Here is a 14,964-nt window from a genome sequence, read left to right on the forward strand (position 1 = left end):
TTGCCTCACCACCTCAGCCCAGGTCTTCCTGGGCCTACCTCTTCCACGGGTTCCCTCAACTGTTAGGGTGTGGCACTTTTTCACGCAGCTATCCTCATCCATTCTCACCACATGTCCATACCAGCGCAATCGTCTCTCTTGCACACCACAACTGATGCTTCTAATGTTCAGCTTTTCTCTCAAGATACTTACACTCTGACGGGTATTCACATTGACATTACACATCCAACAGAGCATACTGGCTTCATTCCTTGCAAGCTTACGTATGTCCTCAGCAGTTACAGCCCATGTTTCACTGCCATGTAGCATAGCTGTTCGTACGCATGCGTCATACAGTCTGCCTTTTACTCTGAGTGAGAGTCCCTTTGTCGCCAGCAGGAGTAAGAGCTCTCTAAACTTTGCCCAGGCTATTCTTATTCTAGCTATATATATATATATATATATATATATATATATATATATATATATTTATATATATATATCATCATCATCACCATCATCGTTTAACGTCTGCTTTCCATGCTAGCATGGGTTGGACAATTTGACTGAGGACTACTGAACCAGATGGCTACACGAGGCTCCAATCTGATTTGGCAGAGTTTCTACAGCTGGATGCCCTTCCTAACGCCAACCACTCCAAGAGTGTACTGGGTGCTTTTACGTGCCACCTGCATGACAGCCAGTCAGGCAGTACTGGCAATGGCTACGCTCAAAATAGTGTATTTTATGTGCTACCTGCACAGGAGCCAGTCCAGCGGCACTGGCAATGATCTCGCTCAAATGTCTTTACACATACTACCGGCGCAAGTGCCAGGAAGGCGATGCTGGGTACAAGTGCCATCACGATTTCGCTTTCGCTTGCTTCAACAGGTCTTCCCAAGCCGATTTACATGTCCAATGAAGGAGATGACATTGGCATGGGTGCCAGTCGTCAAATTTAGTTCAATTTCAATTTCACTTGCCTCAACAAGTCTTCACAAGCGGAGTTTAGTGTCCAATGAAGGAAAGGTACGCATAAGTGGGCTGGCTACATCTCTGGTAGAGGCCTTGGATTTAGGTCTCACTTGGTTTGCTGGGTCTTCTCACGCACAGCATATTTCCAAAGGTCTCGGTCAGAAGTCATCGCCTCGGTGAGGCCCAATGTTCGAAGGTCATGCCTCACCACCTCAGCCCAGGTCTTCCTGGGCCTACCGCTTCCACAGGTTCCCTCAACTGCTAGGGTGTGGCACTTTTTCACACAGCTATCCTCATCCATTCTCGCCACATGACTGTACCAGCGCAATCGTCTCTCTTGCACACCACAACTGATGCTTCTTAGGTTCAACTTTTCTCTCGAGGTACTTACACTCTGTCGAGTATGCACACTGATATTACACATCCATCGGAGCATACTGGCTTCATTCCTTGCGAGCCTACACATCTCTTCAGCAGTCACGGCCCATGTTTCACTGCCATGAAGCATGGCTCTTTGTACACATGCGTCATACAGTCTGCCTTTTACTCTGAGCGAGAGGCCCTTTGTTGCCAGCAGAGGTAAGAGCTCTCTGAACTTTGCCCAGGTTATTCTTATTCTAGCAGCTACACATACAGCGCACCCTCCCCCACTACTAACTTGGTCACCTAGATAGCGGAAGCTATCAACTACGTCTAGTTTTTCTCCCTGGAATGTGGCAAAAGTTGTTTTCTGCACATTTTCAGTGTTTATTGCAGCTGAACATCTGCCACATACAAAAACTAACTTCCTAGTTAACCTTCCTTTGATATTGCTGCACCTCTTATGTGTCCATAGCTTGCACTGGGTACATCTTATAGAGTTTCTACCTACGCCTTTTCTACAGATCAAGCAGGTCCATCTACTTGAAAGGGTTTGTGTTTTATCTACCTTCCTACTTATTAGGACTTTGGTTTTAGCTAGGTTGACTCTAAGGCCCTTCGATTCTAGTCCTTGCTTCCACACCTGAAACTTTAGTTCTGATAGTGACTCAGCAATTAGTGCAAGGTCATCAGCATAGAGGAGCTCCCAGGGGCATCCTGTCTTGAATTCCTCTGTTATCGCCTGGAGGACTATGATAAATAGGAGATAGCTCAGGACTGAACCTTAGTGGACTCCTACCTCTACCCGGAATTCTTCACTGTACTCGTTGCCAACCCTCACCTTACTGACAGCGTCTCTGTACATGGCTCGCACAGCTCTCACTAACCGTTCTTCTATCCCTAGTTTCCTCATTGACCACCAGATAAGGGATCAGCGGACCCTGTCAAAAGCTTTCTCCATGTCAACGAAAGCCAGGTACAGAGGTTTATCTTTGGCTAGGTATTTCTCCTGCAGATGTCTTACCAGAAATATAGCATCAGTGGTGCTTTTCCCTGGCACGAACCCAAACTGCATCTCATCTAAACTGACTCTCTCCCTAATTAGTTGGGCTATGACCCTCTCCGTGACTTTCATTACCTGATCTAAAAGCTTGATACCTCTGTAATTATTTGTATCTAAAGCGTCACCTTTACCTTTGTAGCAGTTGACTATGGTGCTGCTACACCAGTCACTGAGTATGACTCCTTCATGTATCACCTGGTTAACAATACGGGTGACTGGGCTATAGCTGATACTGTCAGATATTTTGAGCATCTCTACAGTGATTCCTGATGGGCCGGGGGCTTTCCCTGTCTTCATACTCTTAATTGTTTTATCTACCATGGTACTGTCAACTCGGATAGCTGCTCCCTCTGTTGGGTTGACGTTCGGCAGACTCTCTTTCTTCTATTCATTCTCTTTATTAAGCAACTTTTCGTAGTGGCATCTCCAAACCTCTTTCTTTGCAGCCTCGTTTAGTGCAAGCGTACCATCATCCATGCGAACACATTTCTCTCCTACAACATCACGATTCTCTCTCACACACTGTCTTGTAACACGAAATACCTCAAGTCTTTGGTCCTCAGACACAGAACATTGGCAAATTTATTCTTATCTGCTTCCCCTCTGGCTAAATAAACCTGTCACCTAGCTTCTCTTCTGGCAGTCTGATACAATTCCCTGTACCACCATTCTTCCAGTCCTTCCAAGCCTGTTGGAAGGATTGATGTACATATATATATATATACAGCCCAACTAATTAGGGAGAGAGTCAGTTTAGATGAGATGCAGTTTGGGTTCTGCCTAGAACTAATTACTAGCCTGATAGCCTTGGCTATGTCAAGATGGATTTTTATGTATTCTTCTTCCCACTTGGATTTTAAATGTTGCCACAATTATAATATGTCTATTCTACTGTAATTTTCTACATTTTTGTGCAGCTGAAGATTGCTCTACATATTGCATTTAATGTAATGCTCGCATTACTTAAATAAATGGAGTAGCATGAAACGTGTGTACTGCAATTGTCTTTAAAATCTGTGTTGCTTATTTTGATTTTATATATATACATATATACATATATATATATACATATTTCTAACAAAACTGTCCGATGAACGGGAACGTGAAACACTGAGTAACAGTTTTTTGTTATATTGCTGCTGCTTTTAAATAAAGCATATTACTCTACCTCTGGTATTTGAGTACTCTTTTTTCCACCTTGTTGCACATTTTATGTGCTTCTCTACTTCCCTGCTATACCCTTCTGTCCCTTCCTCCTTGTTCCACTTCCTCCCTCCACCATCCTCTCTATCTATTTATCTATCTGTCTTCCTCTGTCTTTCTATCTATCCCTCTGTCCTGGCCTCTACTTCAATGCTATATCCTTCTGTCCCTTCCTCCTTGTTCCACTTCCTCCCTCCACCATCCTCTCTGCTCTCGTGTGACCTGTGGTCAACTTTCTTTTCACTCCAGCCGCTGTGAAGGCAAGACGAACTACTAGCGTTCTACCTCAGATTCGCGTTTGGCCGTATGGCTTTTGAATGTTGTTTTCACTGTCCAATTTTTCCTGTCTTGGTTTGTGTTTGCCACCTTGGAATCCTCTGTGTAGTGGGTTGATCCACTACTCAGGAAGAGACTATTCTAGAGTACGTTCTGTCTTATCTTCGAAACGTCTAGTTAGAATAGAGACAGCTGATGAATGGATATTCCAAGTGGCCTTCCGTTTTCCTATGTGTTCGTTCCGTTGTCTGTAGTTCATTGTTCTAACGTCCTGTACCCTGATATGCATATATATACACATGTAGATGTAAGTATGTACATATATGTGTGTATACATGTATATATATTCTTTGTATTATTATATATATATATATATATATATATATACATATATATATGCACACACACATATATATATATATACATATATATACACACACATATATATATATATATATATATATATATATATATATATATATATATATATATACACATATATATACATATATATATATATACACAGTAGGGGATGGGCATCAGGTATATTTTTGCAAATTTGAGGAAGTTCACTCCATGCCATGAGGCACATCAGGCCCCAACATCAACTCTCCAACCAGCTCAGTTTTCTGCCACTGTTCTGGTCTCATTCCAGCTTTTCCACCCTTTCCACCTCCTTTCCTTGTCTATGGTCCTTCACTATGTGGTTTTAGAGTGCCCTGCTTCTCTTTTCCTCTCAGGCTGCCACTGAGGACTAGAATATATCAAATCATGATTAATGTCCACTTTTCCATGCTTGCATGAGTCAGATGAAATTCATTGAGGCTGGATGCTCTTCCTGTGGTCAACCTTCAAACAAGGTAATATATTGCCGTGGAAGACAGGAAAGAAACAACATCACTTGTATGGTAGTGATGCTCATTTACAATTATCACATGATGTCCAAACAAGGGTACACACACACACACACACACACACACACACACATCTTTTATCCTTTAAAAGGCGGTGAGCTGGCAGAAATGTTAGCATGCTGGGCGAAATGCTTGGTCGTATTTCGTCTGCCACTACGTTCTGAGTTCAAATTCCGCCGAGGTTGACTTTGCCTTTCATCCTTTCGGGGTCGATTTAAATAAGTACCAGTTACGCACTTGGGTCGATATAATCAACTTAATCCATTTGTCTGTCCTTGTTTGTCCCCTCTGTGTGTAGCCCCTAACACATCTTTTATCCTTTATCTTTTACTTGTTTCAGTCATTAGACTGCAGCCATGTTGGGGCACCACTTTGAATATTTTAGTCAAATAAATTAACCCCACTACTTATTTTTTTCGTAAGCCTGGCACTATCAGTATCTTTTGCCAAACTGCTAAGTTATGTGGATGTAAACATACCAACACCAGTTGTCAAGCAGTGGTGGAGGAAAAACAGATAAAAACACACACACACATACATACATACATATACGATAGGCTTCTTTTGGTTTCTGTCTACCGAATCCACTCACAAGGCTTTGGTTGGCTTGAGAGCATAGTAAAAGACACTTGCCCAAGGTGCCATGCAGTGGCACTGAACTCAGAACCATGTGGTTTGGAAACAAGCTTCTTACCTTATCAGAAATTATTGACCATATCTTCTATTTTTTCCTTTTTTTTTTATTGCTCTTTATTTTTTGTTATATACAATAATAAATGCAAACCAAAACAAGAAATACTTCTAAAATAGTAATCTCCAGTTAATTATTCAAGATTCACTATAATTACTCACACAAGACTCTGTTATTCATTATCTACAAATTTAATTATTTCATTAATATTCCAGCTGTCAAGAAATAAATTGACTCAGTCAAGCTCACTCAGTAGGGGAAATCAGGAAAAACAGAAGAAAAACATAGAAATAAAAGAGAAATAAAGATTAAAGTAAAAAGACTAAAGATTGTTGAATTGTATTACGGAAGTGATATAAAACTACCACAACTATCAGAACTATCAACAGCTAAATACATTCTAATAAAAGTGCAGGCATGGCTGTGTGGTTAAGAAGCTTGCTTCCCAATCATGTGGTCTTAGGTTCAGTCCCACTGTGCAGCATCATGTGCAAATATTTTCAACTATAGCCCCAGGACAATTAAGGCCTTGTGAATGGATATGGTGGACAGAAACTGAAAGAAGACCTTCATATATATATGTATATATATATATATATATATACATATATATATATATATATATACATATACATACACAAGTAAGCACATAAATGCAAAATGAGGCGGCAAAAATAGTACTCGAATACCAAAGACAGAGTAATATGCTTTTTTATTAAAGCTGCAAAAACATCACAAAAAAACTGTTACTCAGAGTTTCGTCAGACAGTTGTCATCAAGACTGGATTCCAGTCTTGATCATAACTGTCTGACAAACAAGAACATGAAACTCTGAGTAACAGTTTTATTTTGTGATGTTGTTGCAGCTTTAATAATATATATATATATATATATATATACATATATAATATACTGATCCATGACAGAAAACTCAACAAAAAAAAGTACTCCATCTGGTGAGAGATAAATATTATTTATTTAAAAGTCACACTACATGTATTAAAGCATTACAAATAGTTTCATACATTGAGAAAACTCAAACATATTCTTCAGGTGCAAACCACATATAACGACATAAAGAACTTGAATAATAGAAGAAACAGGAAAAAATTGAGAAGGCAGCACATAGAAAACGCAGACAGTAAACGACTGTGTTTTCTATAAGCTGCCGTCTCAATTTTTTCGCATTTCTTCTATTACTCAATTTCCTTAGTTCATTATGATATGTGGTTTGCACCTGAAGAATATGTCTGAGTTTTCTCAACATATGAAACTATTAGTGGTGCTTTAATACATGAATTGTGACCCGTCAATAAATAATATATATACATATATCATTATCATCATCATCATTTAATGTCTGTTTTCCATTCTGGCATGGGTTGGATTGTTTGGCTAAAGCTGGCAATCTGGAGAGCTGCAACAAGTTCCAGTCATGTGTTTTAACTTGGCTTCCACAGCTGGATGCCCTTCCTAATGTCAACTGCTTTACAGAGTGTAATGGGTGCTTTTTACGTGTGTGTGTGTGTGTGTGTGTGTGCTGCCTCACAACATCAGACATCTCCTACACCTCCTGATACCCCCTACACCTCCTGGCATCCCCTACACCTCCTGGCACCACCTACACCTCCTGGCACCTCTGTCCTACTCACTCCTACCCACCTGTTCCTTAACAGTTCACTCTAACACCTTATTCTAATTTTCAGCTCCCCCTTTTATCTAAAGCATGAACTGCCATGTAGTTTCTCTTCAACAAAAAACCTATTCTGCTCCAGCCCTTTTCTCTCATACTTTACCCCTCTTTACTCTTTATTCCCTTTGCGTAAAGTTCCCCCCCACCCCACTCGAGGTTCATAGTCTTTCAAGCTGCATGACAACTTCACTAGTACAGATGGCATGTAAAAGGCACCCAGTACATGCTGTAAAGTGGTTGGCATTAGGAAGGGCATTCAGCAATAGAAACCATACCAAACAGTATGATGCAGTCTTGAGGACCATCAGATCCCGTCAAACTGTCCAACCCATGTCAACATGGAACATTGATGTTTAAATGATGATGATGATGATAAGGATGCGTGTGCATGTGTGTGTGTGTGGCCTTGATTGATATCATGTGGTGATTATAAACTGAGGGCTGTGTGGTAAGATGCTTGCTTCCAAACCACATGGTTCTAGATCCAGTCCCACTGCATGGCATCTTGGGCAAGTGTCTTCTACTATAGCCTCGGGCCGACCAAAGCCTTGTGAGTGGATTTAGTAGATGGAAACTGAGAGAAGCCTGTCATGTATATGTGTGTGTGTGTGTGTGTGTGTGTGTGTGTGTGTGTGTGTGTGTGTGTGTGTGTGTGTGTGTCTTTGTGCCTATGTTTGTTCCCCCCACTCCCATCACTACTTGGCAACTGGTATTGGTGTGTTTACATCCCCATAATTTAGCAGTTCAGCAAAATAGACTGATAGAATAAGTACCAGGCTTCAATAAAATAGGTCCTGGGCTTTGATTTGTTCGAGTAAAAACACTTCAAGGCAGTGCTCTAGCACTCTAGCATGGCCACTGTCAAATGACTGAAACAAGTAAAAAAAAATAAAATAAAAGAATCACCATCATACAAACAATTTCCAAGCTTGCTCATTTCCAGACTTCCACAGTGAAATATTATCTTCATTGGAAATAGGTGGGGGTTGGCAACAGAAAGGAGGCATCCAGCTGTAGAAAATCTGCCTCAACAAATTCCATCTGATTCATGCAAGCATGGAAAAGAGGACAGTAAATGATGATGACATTGTCACCTTAAGCAAGTCTCAAGACCTCCATTCGTGTTGGACAAAAGCATAGTTATTGAATGGTTGCTATTGTTAAATCTATAAGCAGAGAGGAGATTACAGAGGGAGAATGTTCTGAAGAGGAAGAACTGGCTTAATAGTTAATGCACAGCTTAGTGGAATGGACACAAGGTTGATGGGAGGAGGAAAGACAAATGGGTCAGGAATATCTGAGTGGAGGAAGTACAAGACACCAAAGAGCATAGGCCATTACAGTGCTTGTTTGTTTCATGCTCTTGCTTGATAGAGCTGGGGATCATCCCAGGTTAGTGGCTCCATTATGTATAGAGCTGGTCCCGTCATGCATAGAGCTGGTCCCATCATGCATAGAGCTGGTCCCATTACACATAGAGCTGACCAGGTCCACCAGTGCTCTCCATCGCTGGAGGTCCTGCACCGGCACCTCTGCATCCTCCAAAGTGACATCAAGTCTCTGGAGATCTTCTCCAATCATGTCCAGCCATCTGGTGCAGGGTCTGCCACAAGGCCTCTTTCAGCCCACAGCTGCTACATTAGATGGGAGTAAAGCCCTGACAGAATGATATAGCTGGAGATGAATGACATGTCCATATCAGCACATGCAACTGTGAGGTAGGAGGCTGTAGGTTGATGCGTGCACTGGAAACATGATGGTACCACAGTAGTGGTGGAAAAAGCAGGGAGGCCAAGACTGTAGGCAAGAGGCTTGAGTGAATCTGTCAATAATTTTAAACCAATGAGTTAAGTGACCTTTTCTCTGGACACTGAGGTTAACTTTGCTTTTCATTCTTCCAAGGGTTAATAAAATAAAGTACCAATCCAGTACTTTTTATCTACTTTTTTTTATTCTTTTACTTGTTTCAGTCATTAGGCTGCAGCCATGCTGGGGTACCGCCTTGAAGAAATTTTAGTCGAATGAACTGACCCCAGTGCTTATATTATCAATCTCCTTTTATTGAAACGCTAAGTTGTGGGGACGTAAAGAACACTGGCTGTCATGCAGTGGTGGGGACAAATACAGACACACACACACAAACCTCTATATACCATGGGCTTCTTTCAGTTTCCATGTACCAAATGCACTCACAAGGTGCCATGTGGTGGGACTGAACTTAAACCATGCAGTTGGAAAGCAAGCTTCTTACCACACAGCTATGCCTGTGCCTAAAAGTGAGATGCTTACAGCGTCTAGGTTTCCCAAGCGGTTACCCATCTAAGTACTAACTAGGCTCAACGTTGCTTAACTCTGGTGATCAGACAAGAACCAGTGCATTCAGCATGATATGGTCACATTCCTAGCAATAAGAGTCCCTAATTGTTTTTGCCTGCTCTTTTTACACAGTTAGGGTTATAAAGCAAAAAAAGGGAGTGGAAAGGGAAGGGGGGAAAGGGGTTAAGTGATTGGCATAAGGAAGAACCATCCAGCTGTAGAAACCATCTTAAAGAAAACACAAGGGCATGATGTGCTGTCTTGGACATATCAAATCCTGTCGGGCAGCAGTCTAATGACTGAAACAGATAAAAGATTTTTTTTAAAGTAGATAAAAGAGTGAATCCAATGACCATGTATTCAGTAAGGTGATGGTGCTAATAACTGTTTCTAACACAGACACAAGACCAGAAATTTTGGGGGAGGTGTCAGTTCATTACATTGACCCCAGTACTGGATTGGTACTTTATTTTATTAACCCTTAGAAGGATGAAAGGATGGTAAATGATGATGATTGATGATGATGATGATGATGATGATGATGATGATGATGATGATTATGAAACATGTCAACAAAAACAAGCAGAAAAAAATGGAAACAAACACTAGTTCAACTATTAGACTCACATTTTGCTGGTGAAAACTGGTTTGCTCTGTGAACTTCTCAGATCCCAACCTTTAAATCGACAATCATCCCCACCTGAAGATAACAACAATTACAAATAAAAAAACTCCTTCATTTCTTATATAGAAACTACTGCACACCTCAAATCAAGAAACAAAAGAAAATATACAGAAATAATAATTGTCAAACATTTGTGTATATCATTAAATTAAACTATTATTTACCCTTTTGAAATACAATATTTTTGTCTCGTTTAATTTTGAAAATAGTGACTGATTTATTAAAATAGTTTTGTTATTATTAAGTTGATTTTTGAAACATAAATTAACATGAAATTTTCATATAAAGTTTTAATTTAGACCACTTTAAAATGAGAAGCTTGCGCCATAGAATCAGGGGTAGTCCAAGCAAATTAATTAATGGTAATAATTGATAACTTTAAAGCGGTAAGCTGGCAGAATTGTTGGCACACTGGGCAAAATACTTGGCAACGTTTCATCCATCTTTATGCTCTGAGTTCAAATTCTGTCAAGGTCGACTTTACCTTTCATCCCTTCAGGGTCGATAAAAGCAGTACCAGTCGAAGGCTGGGATCTTGCTAGCCTTACTAGCTGAACTTGCTAGCCTTGTGCTAAAATTTGAAACTAATAATTAATAAATTTAATTTTATAAATAGCTTACAAAATCCTACAACTTCATCATCTATTTAATTTTAATTAACAGCTAATTAAAATTATGATTAAATTATAACCCGTTAGCACCCATGGTCCTTTTTTAGGACCAGAAGGATAATCCATCATATTTCTGCAACACCTGTATTTTTTTGAGATATCTTTAGTTAGTCATCAAGACTGAAATGTCTTTCAAATATTGTAATAATTTTTTTTTTTAATATTTAGTATCAAATAAAGTTGTATAAAAAAAAGATTTTTCGTAATGAATTAAATAAAAAAAAATTGGGCACTAATGGGTTAATGATACTAAATGTAATGGTGGGGAAGAACTTCAGCTAAATTAGTCATAGCATGGCTGCAGCCAAATGACTGAAATAAGTAAAAGTATAAAAGAATGAAAGTATAAGTTTCACTGTACTGTTGGAACAGTGATGTTGTAATCACTTGTGTCGACAACTATGGCTGTATGTCATAGAAAGTGAAGGTACCCTATCTACTACATGATGTAAATCTACATGGCCAAGGAGTTAAAGTGTTTAGCTCACAATTATAAGAACATGGGTTCAATTCCTTGACTGAGATGTGCATTGTGACCTTGAGGAAGGCATTTCTTTTCATACTGCTCCAGTCTACACACCAGCAATGAACATTAAGTGCTAGTGCAGCCTTCTGTCCCCTTCACTTGTCATATCCTTGGTGGAATGTTCTGCAGGATCAAAGACGAGAGGGTAACCATATCTATTTGCAACTATATAGCGACCTAAAACAATTAGAGAAAGCATGGTACATATTGGGTTCAAATTTTGGTACAAGACCAGCAATTTTGGGGAGGGGCTAAGTTGATTACATTGACCCAATGTTTGACTGGTACTTATTTTATTGACCCCCAAGAGGGATGAAAGGCAAAGTCAACTTTGGCAGAATTTGATCTTAGAACTTAAAGACAGATGAAATGCTAGTAAGCATTCTGCCCAGCATGCTAATGATTCAGCCACCTCTCCACCTTAAGCGTCGTACATAATGATTTCAAATTTTAGCACAAGGACAACAATTTTGGGGGATGGGTTAAGAGAAAATACATCGACTCCAACATTCAACTGGTACTTATTTTATCAACCCCGAAAGGATGAATGGTAAAGTCCACCTCATCGGAATTGGAACTCAGAAACTGATGACAGACGAACTACTGCTAAGCATTCTGTCAGCTTTCCGCCTTCCATGATAACATATTAGCAAGCCTTATTCACTCGCAAATAGCAGTTGGCTGTATTGTCATATAAAGTACTACAAGGGAAATAATTGGTTTGGTCTGAGAACTTACAAGTCCATTTTTCCACACAATTCATATATGAGAGAAAACTGACAATGCATTTAATATTAAACAGAGCTTTTCTCAAAGTGAAAAATACCGCTCAATTTCTATCCCCTCAAAAATAATTGAAGGAAGGGAGTATTTGAAATTATTTATGCTTCCTGCTTTAATAATGAGAAGACAAAATAAAATTCCCATGACATCTTTCCTATTTGAGTAGAAGAGCTCGATGTTTTTTTTTGTTTTTTTTTTTGAAATTTTCAACATAACGTAGGAGTTCAACAAAAGAGACCAATAGAATAAGTACCACACTGTTAAAAATAAGTACTGAGGTCAATATGTTCGACTAACCCCTTCAAGGCAATGCTCCACCATAGCCGCAGTCCAACGGCTGAAATAAGTAAAAAGAAAAGAAAACTGTATAGTTTTACAAGCTAATTTTTTGGCAAACCAACGGAGTATAAAGAGGTGGTAATATAGGGACTAAACAACAAAAACAATAATTATTATTTTCTAGCCAGCGAGGAAGTCTCTACACCAACCATGGACAATTTGCGGCCCGTGGGACTTTCTGAATTGCACACCTTATGAAACATTACCTTGACCTTTTTAAGTAGTACGGCCAGCCTGGTGATGAGTCAATCATGTCTCACGCAGCCTGTGTCGTGTACAAGGTTACCTCTGTCTGCATACAAAAAATAGCAAGCAAATCGCGTGCCCAATCATTTTAATAAAGGAAGTACACATTATATATGATACAGCAAGTGGAGACGGGATGGTCACCACTATATTTACTCAATAATGACTAACACAGAAATTGTGAGAAACGATGTTTCGATAGCTTTTTTAGTTAATACTGTAGCGGTTCTTAAGGTGGCGAGCTAGCAGAATCGTTGGTACGCCGGGAAAAATGCCTAGCAGCATTTCGTCCGTCTTTACGTTTTGATTTCAAATTCTGTCAAGGTCGACGTTGTCTTTCATCCTTTCGGGGAAAAAGTCGATCAAAAAAGTACCAGGTAAGCACTGACGTTGGTGTAATCTACTTTCCCCTCCCCTGAAATTGCTGACCTAGAGCCAAAATTTGAAACCAATATTATAAATGCTTTCTATGGCCCATCAGCAAAGTTCATGTCCCTACATAAAAGAAGGGAAATAACTCTCTAGTTCATTCAAATTCAAGGACACATATATAAGGTGGCGGGGCAACGTGACCAGGTTTCGAACGACGTAAATTTTCTCACCATGTTACAAACAAGGATTTTTTTGAAATAGAGTTAACGGTCTTTGTGTGTTTCAGAATGTTTAAATTGTGTCTTCTACGCTACAGTTGTTTACATAGATTTTATAAAGCTAAAAATGAACAAGACCTGTGTATGCCAGATTTTCGTCCCAATAATCAAAAGCTGAAATCCATGCTTCGAAATCATGTGCCTTCCATCTAATAATGTTCTTCAATCCAGTATTTGTCACTTGCCAAAGTGAGATCTTACCATCAGAACTGGAAGCTATAATAGAAGGGTCCCTGCGAAAAAAAAAATATATGTATTAACACTTAGGGGTAGCTATGTGAATCCCTGTGTAAATATATACATATAAAAATTGTTAGATAGGGGTGGCTTTAAAAAGTGTGTGTGTGTGTGTGTGTGTGTGTGTGTGTGTGTGTGTGTGCCTAACCCATGTCTGCACAGGAAAATAGAAATGCACCCAAATTGTAGAAGGTGATATCAAAAAGTTCCCGGATTTGTTCTGCAGCGCACCAACAGATGGCAGCACATGGTTGTGTGCAGTGAGAGCTAGCAGTGACCTCCATGGGGCAGTGTGCCAAATAACATAGTTGTGTTTACTTCGCAAGTTGTGAAAGTTGTGCTTTTGTGATCACGTGCATGCTGGAGTCTGCGATTTTTGTCACGGACAGGAAGTTGGAACAAAAAGCCAACGTGAAACTTTGTGTTAAACTTGGGAAGTTTGCCATAGAAATATTGAGCGTGCTTCGGTAAGGTTACGACGACGAGGCAATGTGTTGTACACAATGTTTCGAGTGGCACGGGCGCTTCAAAAGCGGAAGAGAGTCCCCGGAAGACAATGAGCGATCTGGAAGACCTGCCACGAGTGTCACCCCCAGAAATATGGTATTGCGCATCAAGAATTCGTCCCCCACAGCCAAACCGTCAATTTAGAGTTCTACTGCGATGTTTCGAAGCGTTTGAGGGAAGACATTTGGCGAAAGCGACCGGATCTGTGGGGCGCGAATTGGATTCTTCACTGAGCACTCCTCACTCGTGAGTTTCTCACCGAAAACAACATGGTATCGCTTCCGCATCCGCCCTATTCGCCAGATTTAGCACCTGCAGACTTCCATCTCTTCCCCAAGATGAAAACACAGCTCAAGAGTCGCCGTTTTAACACCGTTGTCGAGATCCAGAACGAATCGCAGGTCCTCAACTCGTTTATGGAAAACAACTTCCAGACCGGGTTCCAAAAGCGGCAGGAAAGCTGAGACCGGTGTATTACTGCGCAAGGTGACTATTTCGAAAGAGACGATGTTAAAACTTAGGTAAATAAGTTATTTTTCATTAAACATAACTAGTCCGGGAAGTTTTTGATACCACCTCGTGAATGTAGAAAAGCAGTCATAAGCAGAATCGGTTGAGTTATGTCCCTTTACGTTCACGTTGAATGAGGGTGTCAGCTCTTCTAAGAGCGCTTTTAATTGGGCAACTATTGTGTCAATAATTTTGTTATAGAGCATTCTATAATGTTGTTGGGGATCAATAGATTTATTCCTGGATCTCTTAATTTTGATTGCTGCATCGATTCCATATTTTCCATCTAACATATAAAATATTGAAAAACCATTGAGTTTATTTTCGAGCACAGTCCTAG

At 40.0% G+C, this 14,964-nt stretch overlaps 1 protein-coding gene and 1 pseudogene across 3 annotated transcripts in view; both read right to left on the reverse strand.

Annotated features, from left to right (window-relative positions):
- The window catches only part of LOC106877490 (diphthine methyltransferase), a 45,088-nt gene that overhangs the window by 17,437 nt on the left and 12,687 nt on the right, over positions 1-14,964 (reverse strand). For all 3 annotated transcript variants that reach the window (XM_089357497.1, XM_089357498.1, XM_089357496.1), the window contains exons 4-5: positions 13,449-13,603; positions 10,098-10,170 (exon numbers count right to left, since the gene is read on the reverse strand). In XM_089357497.1, the coding sequence (XP_089213623.1) occupies positions 10,098-10,170; positions 13,449-13,603 (228 nt within the window). The remainder of the gene's footprint in view (positions 1-10,097; positions 10,171-13,448; positions 13,604-14,964) is intronic.
- Positions 9,437-9,555, reverse strand: LOC128248779 (5S ribosomal RNA; annotated as a pseudogene).

Source organism: Octopus bimaculoides, chromosome 9 (assembly GCF_046866305.1).
Source record: "Octopus bimaculoides isolate indiv1 chromosome 9, ASM4686630v1, whole genome shotgun sequence".
In the NCBI taxonomy this organism is placed as follows: Eukaryota; Metazoa; Mollusca; class Cephalopoda; order Octopoda; family Octopodidae; genus Octopus; species Octopus bimaculoides.